At 43.2% G+C, this 18,094-nt stretch overlaps 2 protein-coding genes and 1 long non-coding RNA gene across 3 annotated transcripts in view; 2 read left to right on the top strand and 1 right to left on the bottom strand.

The window, feature by feature from the left end:
* The window catches only part of LOC139555342 (CUB and sushi domain-containing protein 2-like), a 993,500-nt gene that overhangs the window by 93,481 nt on the left and 881,925 nt on the right, over positions 1–18,094 (bottom strand). Inside the window, exon 60 of the mRNA XM_071369058.1 lies at positions 6,899–7,075. Coding sequence (XP_071225159.1) covers positions 6,899–7,075 — 177 coding nt within the window. The remainder of the gene's footprint in view (positions 1–6,898; positions 7,076–18,094) is intronic.
* On the top strand, positions 105–1,833 carry LOC139555341 (myb/SANT-like DNA-binding domain-containing protein 4). Its single transcript, XM_071369057.1, has 8 exons — positions 105–388; positions 678–748; positions 836–1,012; positions 1,103–1,164; positions 1,247–1,333; positions 1,421–1,462; positions 1,531–1,704; positions 1,783–1,833. Exons 1-8 carry the CDS (start codon positions 231–233, stop codon positions 1,816–1,818), a joined length of 807 nt encoding a protein of 268 aa, XP_071225158.1. The 5' UTR covers positions 105–230; the 3' UTR covers positions 1,819–1,833.
* LOC139555343 (uncharacterized) lies at positions 2,485–3,733 on the top strand. The gene is made up of 3 exons (XR_011670985.1): positions 2,485–2,656; positions 2,753–2,864; positions 2,959–3,733. It is a non-coding gene; the product is annotated as an uncharacterized lncRNA (long non-coding RNA).

The following is an 18,094-nucleotide window of genomic DNA, read 5'->3' as shown; positions in this document are numbered from 1 at the left end:
TACCAGGGGCCTGTTGCACAAAAGTAGAATTAAGACATCCGGGATAAATGACTCAGCTGAGCTCAATGAAGCCAAAACATGTGCGTCCAGGCTTAATTGGTTGCACAAAGACCAAGCCAGGATGAGCAGACACGGATTCATTAAGCCAGGTGAAACCAATCCTGGATAGGTGCGCGCTCACGGCTCACTCAAATAGACCCCGCCACAGATCACAGATTAACTGATTTACCATGGCAACTAGAGCCGCGTACTTTTCCCCGTCGGAAGCACAAATCCTCATGGAGGCATACGAGGAGGTAAAAGATATAATTAAGAAGAAAGGCAACACCGCCACAGTGATAAAGCAAAGAGAAAAAGCGTGGCAAAGTATTGCAGACCGCCTGAATGCGTAAGTAGTGCACAATTACACACTCACCGCTCCGCTGAAACATCACAATTACAATTCAAATATTTAATTCACATCTCCAAAAATGCAGTTGTACTGTAATTATGAAACGGTTAAATTTTTAATTGAAATGCACTGCAGATATGAGTGAAATTGTGTAAAGTAACTCCATCACACTGTATAAAGCTATGATAAATTCTTTGATATTTTTACTGAAAACAAGACAAAAATACCAAGTAATTTTTTGCAGTGTGACTCCATTAAATGTGTGTGTGTGTGTGTGTGTGTGTAGATTAAACATGAACGGGCCAAAACGGACATGGCAGCAGGTCAAAATCAAATACAAGAACATTCTGCAGAATGGTATGGTCCCTGACTAATATTTAACAAAGCACAAGCATATATTGTACCCAGAAGGTGCCTGCTCACACATTGTCTGTACTGTTTTAGCAGTGAAAAAGAATACCCACAGACAAGGCACGGGTGGTGGGTCACCAAAGGCTGACCTTACCCCAGCAGAGGACATGGCCTTGGAGCTAAATAAAGGCAGGCCCGTCTTAGAGGGGATCCCTGGGGGGAAAGAGACGAGCATAGGTTCCTCCCAAGATGCCACCCGCTTCATTCAAGGTATGTCCTTCCATCTCTACATGGGATACAACCACATTCATATTGAATCAATTTGGACTGTCTGACTTTGGTTTACCTATTGCCTTGCAGTGTCTGGCAGCACTGTGTTCCTGTTAGAGCCACCAGCACAAGCACCAGACGATGCTGATCCAGTGAGTACTCCATCAAAGGCATACTGTAGGCCTGGCATGTCTTGTCTACTAGCTTCAATATGAATCCGATTAAATGTGATAGGGTGAAGGCCCCAGTGCAGCAGCAACAGCACATGATGGAGACGATGATGAGGAGGAGACCATCTCTCTGGATTCCAGAAGGCATGAGGTATCATGTTAAGACTGTGAAAGTACTATTTACTCTACAATGGTGAGGAGTCCTCATCAAAATCAAAAAATCTAATTTCTTTTACAGGACCCAGATGCTATACAGTGGGAAAACCAGCCTGGCAACATAGTGCGTATTAATAAAAGGACACCACATCCTGCCAAATTCCAGCTGCGCTAATTGTATTGTGTTCACAGAGCTCACAAGCTATCAGAAAGTTGTATGGCAACCACCTCCGGCGCCAAATAGAACTGGCAGACATAGACATTCAGTACAAGAAGAAAAAGATGGAAAATCTTGCACTGGAGTCCGAAATAAAAAAGAGGACAATTAGGAAACTGGACCTTGAAATAAAAAAACTTGAGAGGGAGGTGAGATATGCCTTCAATGTACACTGTATGCTAACTGTAACACAAATGTATTAATCGTTATTTTCTTTCCTCCCCCAGCTCCAAGAAGATGACACAGCTCAAAATAAAAATTAGGTATATTCTCGTAAAGTCAAGTGAGCCATGACATATGAGCTCTTATTGTGAGCACACAGGACGGTGGCATCTTTCTAAGGTTTTTTTTATTTTCCCAGCAATCAGTACAACCAAGTCATCGTTATAAGGCATCGCCCTCTTTTGCCCACCCCCCCAGCACCAGGTGTGGCCACTAGCCTATATGAAGGCCCAAAATTGTGTGTTCCTTTCTGCTCTGACAATGGCATGCCCATTCGTGCGAGATGTGGTGGATGAAGAAGCACTTGTGCTGAGGAGAGCCTTCAGGCGAGAAAGGGTCTTCAGGGACCGGTTGGACCCACTGGCCTTCCCTGATGACCATCTATATGAAAGATACAGGTTTTCTGCAGATGGCATCAGGTATCTATGCAGACTACTGGGTCCCAGGATTAAGCACCGCACTGCACGGAGCCATGCACTGAGTGTGGAGCAAATGGTTTGTGTGGCCTTGCGCTTTTTTGCTAGTGGAGCCTTCCTGTACTCAGTGGGGGATGCAGAACAGCTGAACAAGGCCACAATTTGCCGCACAATAAGGAGTGTGTGTCTGGCTATCAAAGCATTAGCAGATGTCTTCATCTCCTTCCCTGGCCACAGAAGACTCTGTGACATCAAAGAGGAGTTCTATAGGATTGCAGGTAAGAGGATCTACAAATTACAGGACAACTGTTAACACATAGTAGGATACTCATTACTTTGTGTGACAGGTTTCCCCAATGTCATTGGTGCAGTGGACTGCACACAAATAAGGATAAAAGCCCCCTCAGGTGCCCATGAGGCCGATTTTGTGAATAGGAAATCCTTTCACAGCATTAATGTTCAGGTGAACATAACTTTTTGATATTGTCCATTGACGAACACTCTGCATTGCCAGTGATGTGCATTGATTGGTGTAATATTCCTCATCTTATGATTTCAGATGGTCTGCAATGCTGACTGTGTGATCAGCAATGTTGTGGCAAAATGGCCTGGCTCAGTCCATGACTCCAGAATCTTTCGGGCCTCTGAAATCTATCAGTGCCTATCACAAGGTAAGCCACACAACCCCTATTTATAACCATCATGGCTGTGTCAAGAATATCACTGTGTTTATGAGGCAGTAATGATGAGATTTTGTGTTGACAGGTGAATTCTCTGGTGTGTTGCTGGGAGACAGGGGGTATGGCTGCCAGCCTTTTCTCCTGACACCTTTCACAGACCCCCAGGAAGCACAGCAGGCCTACAACCATGCCCATGCCAGGACCAGGGCCAGAGTTGAAATGACCTTTGGCCTCCTGAAGGCACGCTTTCACTGCCTTCACAAATTAAGGGTCAGCCCTGTTAGGGCATGTGATATTACTGTCGCTTGTGCTGTCCTCCACAATGTGGCCTGCCTGAGGAAGGAGAGGGCCCCCAGAGTGCCACCAGCCATGGACTGGGACAATCCGGCAATCTTCCCTGATGACGACAGTGGTCGGCTGCTGAGGGACCAATATGTGTTGAATTATTTTAGTTAGTATGTGTGCTTTCAATTTTGGTTAAATATGTCCTGCGGTGGCAGAGGAATTTGGGTTTTTTTGGGTTCGTTTTTTGACGAATTTGGCCTCTTATGATGTTTGTGCGGTATACTGTGTGTAATACAAGGCTGCAGGGAGGCTACTGCATCCATTCATTTGTCTGTTCAGTTGATGTGTATGGATTTGTCCTGCATTTATTTTAGTGTGCAGACATGCAGGGTGTGTTATATACAGACCTTTGAATGTGTATGTATCATTTTGTATAATATGCTTGGATTCTGTGCTTTCCATCTTGTAGAGTCACTGTGACTTCAGTTTCGAAAGGAGCTGATGGTTTACCTGCTTTGTTTTGTCCTTATTCAATAAAGGAACATAATGTTACACATTGTGTTTTTATATTCATATGGAATGTGTATTTGTTTATATGACAGAGTACTAGGGCCACACTGAAGAAAAAGGATAAAGTCATAAATTTATGAGGCTGGTTCTTTCTGCAGAAAAGCTACATATTGTTTTTACAGTTTTGATACTTATGACAATGTGATACTTAATATTCTGGCACATCAGCATGTCTTTGTTTATGAAACCATACTGAAGTACAATTTCACGAAATGCCCCACATCTGTCATTTTAACAACTGTCCTCCTTTAAAACAACTGGTTACAATATTATGACTTGTGTTTTTTTTCCCCTCTGTGGCCCTAATATTCTATCATTTTATATATAGCCTTATAGTCTATGGGAAACTGTAAATTATCTAATGATAGCAACATCATCTAAAAATCATTTTTTATCCAAAATCATTGAAATTAATGATCACAAACGTTTAAATAATAACAGTGGGTCTAGTTATATGTGATAACAATGTATAGTGAGCAGTGAAATAACTATTGGTTTCCATTTGTGGTGACTGCTGACTGACATTAGGGATGAGATTAAATAGATCCTGGAATTTAGCCTGGTCTGGAGCAGGCTAGCTCCACAGAATAAATCTCCATGGTAATTTATACCATAACATATCCTCCTGCCCCCTATCCATCTTTAGTGCAACCGGATTACGGATCAATTGAGCCAGGATCACCAAGATATCCTGGCTTAATCCCTTATCCTAGTTTTGTGCAACAGGCCCCAGGTGTGTTGTTAGAAGTCAGTATTCAGCTTGTTGATACCAGGTGTATTGTTGTTAGAAGTCAGTATTCAGCTTGTTGTTGGTACCAGGTGCATTGTTGTTAGAAGTCAGTATTCAGCTTGTTGTTGATACCAGGTGTATTGTTGTTAGAAGTCAGTATTCAGCTTGTTGATACCAGGTGTATTGTTGTTAGAAGTCAGTATTCAGCTTGATATTGATACCAGGTGTGTTGTTGTTAGAAGTCAGTATTCAGCTTGTTGATACCAGGTGTATTGTTGTTAGAAGTCAGTATTCAGCTTGTTGTTGATACCAGGTGTGTTGTTGTTAGAAGTCAGTATTCAGCTTGTTGATACCAGGTGTAGTGTTGTTAGAAGTCAGTATTCAGCTTGTTGATACCAGGTGTATTGTTGTTAGAAGTCAGTATTCAGCTTGTTGATACCAGGTGTATTGTTGTTAGAAGTCAGTATTCAGCTTGTTGATACCAGGTGAATTGTTGTTAGAAGTCAGTATTCAGCTTGTTGTTGATACCAGGTGTATTGTTGTTAGAAGTCAGTATTCAGCTTGTTGATACCAGGTGTATTGTTGTTAGAAGTCAGAACCATCGTCTCTCTTAGTCTACCCCTTGCATTCCCTCTAGGAGGTCGACCACAGTGAGAATCCCGAACATCTACACACCAGAATATATGTATTTTTCCCTAAGGATGCCTTGTGGAGCCTCCATGTGTCCCAGTGACTGCACACACAATGATATTAGCCAGAGGGACGAGGAAACTGTCCCTGCTGGAGGAGCCGTGACTGTGAATCCTGGAGCCACAATGGTTACTCTGACATGAAAACTGGATGCTCTATGGCAGAGGATTTCCCGACCTCTTCTCCGGTACCATCCGTGTATCTGATCTATTCCAGAGCTATCTGTAATCATCAAGTCCCTGGACCAGGTGAATCACTTGAGTTAGTACAACAACACTGTGAAACGTCTGGGGGTCAGTTTTGTAACACAACACAGTGCCACTGAAGTCTCAACTTTTTTAGGGAGCGTGCTATTGGCATGTTGACTGCAGGAATGTCCACCAGAGCTGTTCCCAGAGAAATTGAATGCTCATTTCTCTACCATAAGCCGCTTCCAACATCATTCTAGAGAATTTGGCAGTACGTCCAACCGGCCTCACAACTGCAGAACTACAGACTACGTGTAACCACGCCAGCCCAGGACCTCCACATCCGTCTTCTTCACCTGCGGAATATTCTGAGACCAGCCACCTGGACAGCTGATGAAACTGTGGGTTTGCATACCTGAAGAATTTCTGCACAAACTGTCAGAAACCGTCTCAGGGAAGCTCATCTGCGTGCTCGTCGTCCTCAACAGGATCTTGACCTGACTGCAGTTTGGCGTTGTAGCCGACTTCACTGCTCATCTTTGACGACCACTGGCACGCCGGAGAAGCTATTTACAGATGAATCCCAGTTTCAACTGTACCGGGCAGATGGCAGACAGTGTGAATGGAATCATGTGGGCGACTGGTTTGCTGATGTCAACGTTGTGAACAGAATACCTCATGGTGGCGGTGGTGTTATGGTCTGGGGCTGGTATAAACTACAGACAACAAACACAATTGCATTTAATCAATGGCAATTTGAATTCACAGAGACACCGTGACGAGATCCTGAGGCCCATTGTTGTGCCATTCATCCGCCGCCATCACCTCATGTTTCAGTATGATAATGCACGTCTCCATGTTGCAAGGATCTGTACACAATTCCTGGAAGCTGAAAATGTCCCAGTTCTTCCATGGCCTGCATACTCACCAGACATGTCACCCATTGAGCATGTTTGGGATGCTCTGGATCTACGTGTACGACAGCGTATTCCAGTTCCCGACAAATATCCAGCAACTTCACACATTTCGTTGAGGAGTGGGACAACATTCCACAGGCCACAATCAACAGCCTGATCAACTCTATGCGAAGGAGATGTGTCTCGCTGCATGAGGCGAATGGTGGTCACACCAGAAACAACCTGATCAACTCTACCAGAAACTGACTGTTTTTCTGAAGATATTTATAAGAATACAGATGGATATCTGTATCCCCAGTCATGTGAAATCCATAGATTAGGGCCTAATACATTTATTTAAATTGACTGATTTCCTCATATGAACTGTAACTCAGTAAAATCGTAGACATGTTTCCATGTTGCGTTGATATTTTTGTTGAGTGTACCTGAGGAAAGTGTTAAGACTAAAAACAAAACCAATAGGATGAAATGATAAGGTTCAACAATAAATTATAACATGTAAAAGGCAAAGGATCAAAGGGCAAAGGGCAAAGGGCAACTCCCTGCATTAATAAGCACAGTTTAAGTTTGAACGCTCTTAGCTGACCAATGGGGACTACCCTTTACCCTACTCGTGTAAGTGTGTGTTTTGGTTTCTCTCTGTACCCGTGCATTCAGGCATGTTCCCGGTCCAGGTCCCGTTAACTGTACAGTGGCGTGTGAGCAGTCCGTTGGAGTAGTAACCCTCTCGACAGGTGTAGGTGATGGAGCGGGAAAACACCAGGCCATCATGAGACAGGATCTGAGAGTTACGTGGTGTTCCTGGGTTCCCACAGGAGATCACTGAGAGAGAGAGAGACAGAGAGAGAGAGAAAGAGAGAGAGAGAGAGAGAGAGAGAGAGAGAGAGAGAGGTAGATTGAGAGAGAGAGAGAGGTAGATTGAGAGAGAGAGAGAGAGAGAGAGAGGTAGATTGAGAGAGAGAGAGACAGAGAGAGAGAGAGAGAGAGAGAGAGAGAGAGGTAGATTGAGAGAGGGAGAGAGAGAGAGAGAGAGAGAGAGAGAGAGAGAGGAGAGGTAGATTGAGAGAGGGAGAGAGAGAGAGAGAGAGAGAGAGAGAGAGAGAGAGAGAGAGAGAGAGAGAGAGAGAGAGGTAGATTGAGAGACAGAGAGATGGAGATTGAGAGAGAGAAGGAGAGGGAGAGAGGAGGAGAGGGAGAGAGGAGGAGAGGGAGAGGGAGAGAGAGAAGGAGAGGGAGAGAGAAGGAGAGGGAGAGAGGAGGAGACAGATAGACAGAGAGAGAGAGAGAGAGAGAGAGAGAGAGAGAGAGAGAGAGAGAGAGAGAGAGAGAGAGAGAGAGAGAGAGAGGTAGATTGAGAGACAGAGAGATGGAGATTGAGAGAGAGAAGGAGAGGGAGAGAGGAGGAGAGGGAGAGGGAGAGAGAGAAGGAGAGGGAGAGAGGAGGAGACAGATAGACAGAGAGAGAGAGAGAGAGAGAGAGAGAGAGAGAGAGAGAGAGAGAGGTAGATTGAGAGACAGAGAGATGGAGATTGAGAGAGAGAAGGAGAGGGAGAGAGGAGGAGAGGGAGAGGGAGAGAGAGAAGGAGAGGGAGAGAGGAGGAGAGGGAGAGGGAGAGAGAGAAGGAGAGGGAGAGAGGAGGAGAGGGAGAGGGAGAGAGAGAAGGAGAGGGAGAGAGGAGGAGACAGATAGACAGAGAGAGAGAGAGAAAAGTGTTAATGTCAATTCCAAAAATATTAAGGATAGTAAATCTGTGTGTGAGAAAACATATTGGTCTTTTTGGTGGAGCTGCAACGCCTGTACCAGTAGCGGGGTCGATTCCGGGGACCATTCATACGTAAAATGTATGCACGCACGACTATGTCGCTTCGGATAAAAGCGTCTGCTAAATTATAATAAGGAATGAGGGCTTCTCCTCATCTCACTGTCTCCATTTGTCAATTCAATTCAAAGGGCTCTACTGGCATGGGAAACATATGTTTACGTTGATAAAGCAAATGGAATAAACAATAAACAAATCAGAAGTAAACAAGGGATACAGTAGTAAATAAATAAAACTCACAAAAAGGATTAACTGAATATAGACGTTTCAAATGTTATATTATTATATATATTATATATTATTATATTATTATTATTATATTATTGGCTATAAACAACAGTAGGTGAAGTATGAAAATAAACAAACAGATAAATATGTATTTACAACGTTGTTGGTTGCCCTGACAACGGGTCACATATCTTGCTGCTGTGACGGTACACTGCGATATTCCACCTATCAGATATGGGAGTTTATCAATGTTGGATTTGTTTTCTAATTCTTTTTGGATCTGTGTAATCTGAGGGAAATATGTCTCTCTAATATGTCCATGCATTTGTCAGGAGGTTAGGAAGTGCAGCTCAGTTTCCACCTCATTTTGTGGGCAGTGTTGCACATAGCCTGTCTTCTCTTGAGAGCCAGGTCTGCCTACGGCAGTCTTTCTCAATAGCAAGGCTATGCTCACTGAGTCTGTACATAGTCAAGTATTGTCTTAATTTATGGTCAGTCACCGTAGTCAGTTATTCTGCCACTGTGTTTTTTTTGTCAAATAGTTATCTTTTTGTTTCCGCCAGTTCTCTCTTACATATTTACTTCCCTCAGCAGCTCTCCTCACCTTCCCTCACCTCTCCTCACCTTCCCTCACCTCTCCTCACCTTCCCTCACCTCTCCTCACCTTCCCTCACCTCTCCTCACCTTCCCTCACCTCTCCTCACCTTCCCTCACCTCTCCTCACCTCTCCTCACCTCTCCTCACCTTCCCTCACCTCTCCTCACCTTCCCTCACCTCTCCTCACCTTCCCTCACCTCTCCTCTCACCGGCTGTGTCTCTCAGCTACCTGACGTCTCTTCATTTTCCATCTTGCTTTCTTCCTTTCTCTCTCTTCTACCATCCGTATCCATCACTTATTCCTCTGCATCCCCTTAGTATCCCTGCATTCTTCCACTCCCTCTCTCCCCCTTCCCTCTCTGTCTTTCCCTCCCTCCTTCATTAATCACAGTCTAATTCCTTCGTCCGTGTCCAGTGGATGGTGATGTGTATGTTCATTACTGTCTCCTTCCCGCCCCAGGCCACCACAGCGCTCCATGTGTCTGTGTGCATGCCACAGCCCCACTATAATGACCAGCTGTGACTGGGCCTTGATGTCTTTGCCAACCACAAAACAGGTGGGCGCCCCTCAGCTGGCAGACAGCAAATAGACCACACAGAGGGAGGGAGGGAGGGAGGGAGGGAGGGAGGGAGGGAGGGAGGGAGGGAGGGAGGGAGGGAGGGAGGGAGGGAGGGAGAAACCGAGAAGAGAAGAGACAGACAGACAGACAGACAGACAGACAGACAGACAGACAGACAGACAGACAGACAGACAGACAGACAGACAGACAGACAGACAGACAGACAGACAGACAGACAGACAGACAGACAGACAGACAGACAGACAGACAGACAGACAGACAGACAGACAGACAGACAGACAGACAGACAGACAGACAGACAGACAGACAGACAGACAGACAGACAGACAGACAGACAGACAGACAGACAGACAGACAGATAGATAGACAGACAGATAGATAGATAGATAGATAGATAGATAGATAGATAGATAGATAGATAGATAGATAGATAGATAGATAGATAGATAGATAGATAGATAGATAGATAGATAGATAGATAGATAGATAGATAGATAGATAGATAGATAGATAGATAGATAGATAGATAGATAGATAGATAGATAGATAGATAGATAGATAGATAGATAGATAGATAGATAGATAGATAGATAGATAGATAAATAGATAGATAGATAGATAGATAGATAGATAGATAGATAGATAGATAGATAGATAGATAGATAGATGGGTGAATGGAGGAAGAGATGGAGAGAGACAAGGATTATTTATTTATTATTTATTGTTTACTTCACTTTTGTTTATCATCTACTTCACTTGCTTTGGCAATGTTAACATATGTTTCCCATGCCAATAAAGGGAGGGAGGGTATTCTGCCACTGTGTACTCTCTGTTAAGGGCAAAATAGCATTCTATTTCACACTTTTATTTTGAAAATTCTTTCCAATGTGCCAAGTAATTCTCTTTTTGTTTTCTCATGATTTGGTTGGGTCTAATTGTGTTTCTGTCCTAGGGCTCTGTGGGGTGTGTTTGTGAACAGAGCCCCAGGACCAGCTTGCTTAAGGGACTCTTCTCCAGGTTCATCTCTCTGTAGGTGATGGCTTTGTTATGGAAGGTTTTGGAATCACTTGGTTGTAGAATTTAACGTATCTTTTCTGGATTTTGATCATTAGCGGGTATCGGTCTAATTCTGCTCTGCATGCATTATTTGGTGTTTTACGTTGTACACAGAGTATATTTTTTGCAGAATTCTGCATGCTCTTTTTCCCCCTGTATTCCTCCATCTGTCTCTGTCTTTCCACCCACTCCTCTCTCTCCTGTCAGACTGTTCAGGCTGTTACAGACATGAGGGGAATAGCAACACAGAGGTGAGCAGTTGATTAGCAGAGAAACAGATAATTTCTGTGTCCAGGGGAAAGAAATAGACACCGATTTAACCGATCAGCAGGATAGCAGCTTCTTGGGTCAATAACTCAGGCAATTGAGGAATTTAAAACCTTTTAAAAGCATAAAAACATCTTGGAGACTGAAACGGAATGGAATTTATTACAGCCGAATAGACTGACTTGATTAGACATTTTACCACACATCTCCTATAGACAGCTCTGAGACCCACACATCTCCTATAGACAGCTCTGAGACCCACACATATCCTATAGACAGCTCTGAGACCCACACATCTCCTCATATAGACAGCTCTGAGACCCACACATCTCCTATAGACAGCTCTGAGACCCACACATCTCCTATAGACAGCTCTGAGACCCACACATATCCTATAGACAGCTCTGAGACCCACACATATCCTATAGACAGCTCTGAGACCCACACATCTCATATAGACAGCTCTGAGACCCACACATCTCATATAGACAGCTCTGAGACCCACACATCTCCTATAGACAGCTCTGAGACCCACACATCTCATATAGACAGCTCTGAGACCCACACATCTCCTATAGACAGCTCTGAGACCCACACATCTCCTATAGACAGCTCTGAGACCCACACATATCATATAGACAGCTCTGAGACCCACACATCTCATATAGACAGCTCTGAGACCCACACATCTCCTCATATTGACAGCTCTGAGACCCACACATCTCCTCATATTGACAGCTCTGAGACCCACACATCTCATATAGACAGCTCTGAGACCCACACATCTCCTCATATAGACAGCTCTGAGGCCCACACATCTCCTCATATAGACAGCTCTGAGACCCACACATCTCATATTGACAGCTCTGAGACCCACACATCTCATATAGAGAGCTCTGAGACCCACACATCTCCTATAGACAGCTCTGAGACCCACACATCTCCTATAGACAGCTCTGAGACCCACACATCTCCTATAGACAGCTCTGAGACCCACACATATCCTATAGACAGCTCTGAGATCCACACATCTCATATAGACAGCTCTGAGACCCACACATCTCCTATAGACAACTCTGAGACCCACACATCTCATATAGACAGCTCTGAGACCCACACATCTCCTATAGACAACTCTGAGACCCACACATCTCATATAGACAGCTCTGAGACCCACACATCTCATATAGACAGCTCTGAGACCCACACATCTCCTATAGACAGCTCTGAGACCCACACATCTCATATAGACAGCTCTGAGACCCACACATCTCCTATAGACAGCTCTGAGACCCACACATCTCCTATAGACAGCTCTGAGACCCACACATATCATATAGACAGCTCTGAGACCCACACATCTCATATAGACAGCTCTGAGACCCACACATCTCATATAGACAGCTCTGAGACCCACACATCTCCTCATATTGACAGCTCTGAGACCCACACATCTCCTCATATTGACAGCTCTGAGACCCACACAGCTCATATAGACAGCGCTGAGACCCACACATCTCCTCATATAGACAGCTCTGAGGCCCACACATCTCCTCATATAGACAGCTCTGAGACCCACACATCTCATATTGACAGCTCTGAGACCCACACATCTCATATAGACAGCTCTGAGACCCACACATCTCCTCCTATAGACAGCTCTGAGACCCACATCTCATATTGACGGCTCTGAGACCCACACATCTCATATAGACAGCTCTGAGACCCACACATCTCCTCATATAGACAGCTCTGAGACCCACACATCTCATATAGACAGCTCTGAGACCCATACATCTCATATAGACAGCTCTGAGACCCACACATCTCATATAGACAGCTCTGAGACCCACACATATCATATAGACAGCTCCGAGACCCACACATCTCATTTTGTTGTCTTAAAACCTCTCTAGGATAGGGGGCAGCATTTTCACTTTTGGATAAATAGCGTGCCCAATATCAACTTCCTTCTACTCATCCCCAGAAGATAAGATATGCATATTATTAGTAGATTTGGATGGAAAACACTCTGAAGTTTCTAAAACTGTTTGAATCATGTCTGTAAGTATAACTGAACTTATGTAGCAGGCAAAACCCTGAGGACCAGCCATTCAGATTTTTTTTGATTTTTTATGTCACTGTCTGTTCAATGATATTTCATTGGGAAGCCAGATTTCTAATCACCCTGTTCTCAGTTCCTACTGCTTCCACTGGATGTCACCAGTCTTAGGAAATAGGTTGAGGATATTCATTTGTGTAATGAAGAAGAAGGCCATCAGGAAGTAGAGTAACGTCATGTGTACTGTTTGAGAGTTGCGCAAGACTAAAAAAAGTAGCGTTAGTTTGTTGCTCTCCTGTATTGAAAACAGATAGACCCGTCTTTAATTTGATCGATTATTAACGTTTACAAATACCTTAAGCTGTATTACAAAAGTAGTTTGAAATGTTTTGGCAAAGTTTAGAGGTCATTTTTTGGATATTTTGTAGTGACGTTGTTCAAAAATTGAGCTGTTTTTTTCTGGATCAAACGCTCCAAATAAATGGACAATTTGGACATATATGGACGGAATTTATCGAACAAAAGGATGTTTATGATGTTTATGGGACATATTGGAGTGCCAACAAAAGAATCTCATCAAAGCTAATGCATATTTTATATTTTATATCTGCGTTTTGAGTAGCGCCGGCAGGGTTGAAATATGCTACTCTCTCTTTGTTGACATTGTGCTATCATCAGATAATAGCATCTTATGCTTTCGCCGAAAAGCCTTTTTGAAATCTGACATGGTGGCTGGATTCACAACGAGTGTAGCTTTAATTTGGTATCTTACATGTGTGATTTAATGAAAGTTCGATTTTATATCATTTTTTTGAATTTGGCGCTCTACATTTTCCCTGGCTATTGGCCAAGTGGGACGCTACCGTCCCACATATCCCAGAGAGGTTTAATTAACCTCTTGACCCTAGTGGTCAGATTATTTTTTTTATTTTTTTTATTGTCTAATGTCCTTTTAGTGATGGTTAACTTCTTGACGCTAGGGTTTTTTTTTTAATAACGTTCCCAAGGTAAACGGACTATTTCTCAAGTCCAGATCGTAGATTATGCATATCATTTACAGATTATGATAGAAAACACTCAAAAGTTTCCAAAACTGTCAAAATATTGTCTGTGAGTATAACAAAACTGATTCTGCAGGCGAAAACCTGAGGAAATCTAAACCAGAAAATATATATATATTTTTTTTTATCTGTGTTTCCTGGCCCGTCTTTCTTCCATTTAATGGGGTATCAACCAGATTCCTTTTCAAATGGCTTTCTCAGGCTGTGACCAGGCTTTAGACATAGTTTCAGGCTTTTATTTAAAAAAATGAGCGATATTTTTCAAAACTAGTCAGGTGTCATCTGATTAGTTCCTGCGCGCGAGAGGGGTAGCTCTCCATTTTCTTTCTCTCTTTTATTGAATAGGTTACGGTCCGGTTGAAATTTTATTGATTATGTTTGTTAAAAACAACCTGAGGATTGATTATAAAAAACATTTGACATGTTTCTATGAACATTACGGATACTTTTTGGAATTTTCGTCGAACGGAACGAGGCTTTGGTTTTCTGAACATAACACGCAACCCAAATGGCGTTTTTTGTTATAAAAGTAATATTTATCGAACAAAAATAACATTTGTTGTGTAACTGGGAGTCTCGTGAGTGCAAACATCTGAAGATTATCAAAGGTAAGCGATTCATTTGATTGCTTTTCTTACTTTCGTGACCATGCTAATTTGGGGCTAGCTGTTCTAGCATTGATTGATACACTCACAAAAGCTTGGATTGCTTTCGCTGCAAAGCATATTTTCAAAATCTGACACGATAGGTGGATTAACAACAAGCTAAGCTGTGTTTTTGTATATTTCACTTGTGATTGCATGATTATAAATATTTTTAGTAATATTTTGCACCCTGCAATTCAGTGGTTGTTTAGGAAAATGATCCCGCTAAATGGATCCGTAGAGCAGAGAAGTTAAGCAAGTCTTGAAATCATTGTTGACTAATGGGGAATGCAGTCAGAGGCTATAAAGGTGCTGCAGATGACAGTCCCTCCAGTTCTCTCTTTGCTGAAGCCATGAGTGCACGTTTCAGTGCCCAACAGGTCGTAGATCAGATTTCTTCAGATGTCCAGGAGGAACAAGAGAGCAATGATTTAGAAGAGGAAGAGGTATCTGAAGAAGAGGATGGGGAAGAATACAACCCAGAGCACGATGCATCATCTTCAGATGAAGAAGAAATCCCCCAAGCTGAAAGAGAGACATTTTGTCAAAGAACACACTAAATAACATGGTCCTTGTCACCACATGACAACCAGGGCAGGATGGCAGCACAATCAACCATCTGTAAATATGGAGACAACTGGAAAAGGATGGATGAGATTGACCTGCGTAGTGCTGCTAATCTTAGCGGGTGTGTAGAGGTCCAGAGGCGAGGCTACATGTAGTCTCTGGGATGCAGAGAGTGGAAGGACGATTTTCCGTGTCATGATGCCACGGAAAAGTCTTTCACACTTTCTCAAGAACGCTACGATTTGCTAACCGTGAGTCAAGACCTGCAAGACGTGTGAGAGACAAACTGGCGGCCATAAGAGAGGTCTGGGAGAAGTGGGTGGAGCGTCTGCCGTACCTCTACAACCCTCAGCCTGAAGTAACAGTGGATGAGCAACTGGTTCCTTTCAGAGGTACATTTTTATTTTCCCATCTGTAATGTAAGAGATTTTCACTGTGCATTTCATTATGCATTGCTGTAATATCATTGATTTATGTGATTTGTTTTCTGTGACACTGATACTAATTACTGATAGTAATCTATTTTGTCAAAAGGTCGCTTTCCTTTCCGGCAGTATATGCCCAGCATGACAGCAAAGTACGGCATCAAGATACGGGTGGCCTGTGAAGCACAATCCAGCTTTGCAAGTCTACAGCCGACCAGTGGAGGCCCAGAGAAGAACCAGGGGATGTGGGTTGTGCTTGATGTGACAGATGGACTGAGGGGGCACAACGTCACGCGTGACAATTTCTTCACCTCTTATGAACTCAGCCAGCAGCTCCTGAAGAGGAAGATCACCATGGTTGGCACAGTTAGAAAGAACAAGCCTGAGCTCCCCCCTGCACTCCTCGCAACGAGGGGGAGAGAGGCCTTCTCATCCAAGTTTGCCTTCACCCTCACCACCACTCTAGTTTCTTACCTCCCAAAGAGGAACGAGAATGTGGTCCTCCTGAGCACACTGCACAAAACAGCTGAGATCAGTTTTCGTGAGGACAGGAAGCCAGCCATCATCCTGGACTACAACCACAACAAAGGAGGCGTGGACAACCTGGACAAGGTGATTGGAACTTACAGCTGCAGGAGGATGGCTGCCCGCTGGCCCCTGGTCATCTTCAATAACATCATTGATGTGTCCTCATACAATGCCTTTGTGATATGGAACAAGATCAACCCTACCTGGATGCCTGATAAGCGGAAAAAGAGGAGTGTGTTCCTGGACCAGCTGGGAAAGGCACTTATAACCCCACACATTCAAAGAAGGGAGAGCCTCCCCAGCAAAGCAGCCTTTGCAGCGCTTGTGAAAGCTGTTCAGGGGGCTGAAGCTTGTCCTGATCCAACTGAAGCTGCAGCTGGGGCAGGCAAGAGGAGGAGATGCCAATTCTGCCCCTCAAAGAAGGACTGTAAAACAAATACTATGTGCTGCACATGTGAGAAATACATCTGCAAAGTCCATGCACACACACTTGCATACTGTCCTACATGTGCTAATTAGAGTGGATTGATTTATGTTCTTCGCATTTTTTGTTTTGTATCTATTACCTTATTGTATTCTTATTTATTGTTGTTGTTTATACACCTTGTGGGTGGTGGGCAATGGGTAAAAAAGTGGGAGAAGACTAGTATTGTGTAGTTTAATTCCTCATTGTACGGTATACAAGAATATATCACTATGTTGCCAAAAACGTTCAATACTGTTACTTTCATTCAATGAAATCCATTCAACACTACTTTCTGCACATTTCTCTTACTGTGTGAGAGAGAGAGAGAGAGAGAGAGAGAGAGAGAGAGAGAGAGAGAGAGAGAGAGAGAGAGAGAGAGAGAGAGAGAGAGAGAGAGAGAGAGAGAGAGAGAGAGAGAGAGAGAGAGAGAGAGAGAGAGAGAGAGAGAGAGAGAGAGAGAGAGAATGAATGAATGAAATGATCAAATATACAGACCACAAATTCAAATTGGCTATACTCAAACTCTTCAACATTATCCTCACTGCAGGTATTTTCCCCGATATTTGGAACCAGGGACTGATCACACCAATCTATAAAAATGGAGACAAATTTGACCCAAATAATTACAGAGGAATATGCGTTAACAGCAACTTGGGGAAAATTCTCTGCAGTATTATAAATAGCAGACTACATCATTTCCTTGACGAACACAACGTCCTGAGCAGAAGCCAGATTGGATTTCTAAAAAATTATCGTACAACTGACCACATTTACACCCTCCACACTCTAATTGATAAACAAGTTAACCAAAACAAAGGCAAAATCTACTCGTGTTTTGTAGATTTCAAGAAAGCATTTGATTCAATTTGGCACGAAGGTCTTTTTTATAAACTAATAGAAAGTGGTATTGGAGGGAAAACATATGATTTTATTAAATCAATGTACACTAAAAACAAATGTGCGGTTAAAATTGGCAACAAGCAAACAGACTTCTTCTCTCAGGGGCGGGGAGTGAAACAGGGCTGCCCAATAAGTCCAACATTATTTAACATCTACATTAATGAATTGGCAAAAACATTAGAAGAATCGGCAGCACCTGGTATCACCCTACACAACACTGAAATCAAGTGTCTGCTGTACGCAGATGACCTGGTGCTGCTGTCTCCCACTAAAGAGGGGTTACAGCAACACCTAGATCATCTTCACAGGTTCTGTCAGACTTGGGCTCTGACCGTTAACCTAAAAAAAACAAATATAATGATATTCCAAAAAAGGTCCGGAAATAAGGATGACAAATATAAATTCTATTTGGACACAGTTCTATTAGAACACACCAAAAACTACACATATCTAGGACTAAATATCAGCAACACAGGTAGCTTTCACATGGCTGTGAAGGAGCTGAGAGACAAAGCAAGAAGAGCATTCTATGCCATTAAAAGGAACATCAAAATTGAAATTCCAATTAGAATCTGGCTCAAAATTTTTCAATCAGTTATAGAACCAATTGCTCTATATGGCAGTGAGGTATGGGGTCCA

Source organism: Salvelinus alpinus, chromosome 26 (assembly GCF_045679555.1).
Source record: "Salvelinus alpinus chromosome 26, SLU_Salpinus.1, whole genome shotgun sequence".
Classification (NCBI taxonomy): Eukaryota; Metazoa; Chordata; class Actinopteri; order Salmoniformes; family Salmonidae; genus Salvelinus; species Salvelinus alpinus.
This window is presented reverse-complemented; position numbering and strand designations above follow the sequence as displayed.

Excerpts from the sequence above, each read along its gene's own strand:
- LOC139555341 (XM_071369057.1), top strand. The coding sequence starts at position 231 with ATGGCAACTAGAGCCGCGTACTTTTCCCCGTCGGAAGCACAAATCCTC. Across the intron at positions 389-677 it reads ATTGCAGACCGCCTGAATGC|ATTAAACATGAACGGGCCAA; the intron begins GTAAGTAGTGCA and ends GTGTGTGTGTAG. Across the intron at positions 1,165-1,246 it reads CACCAGACGATGCTGATCCA|GGTGAAGGCCCCAGTGCAGC; the intron begins GTGAGTACTCCA and ends TAAATGTGATAG.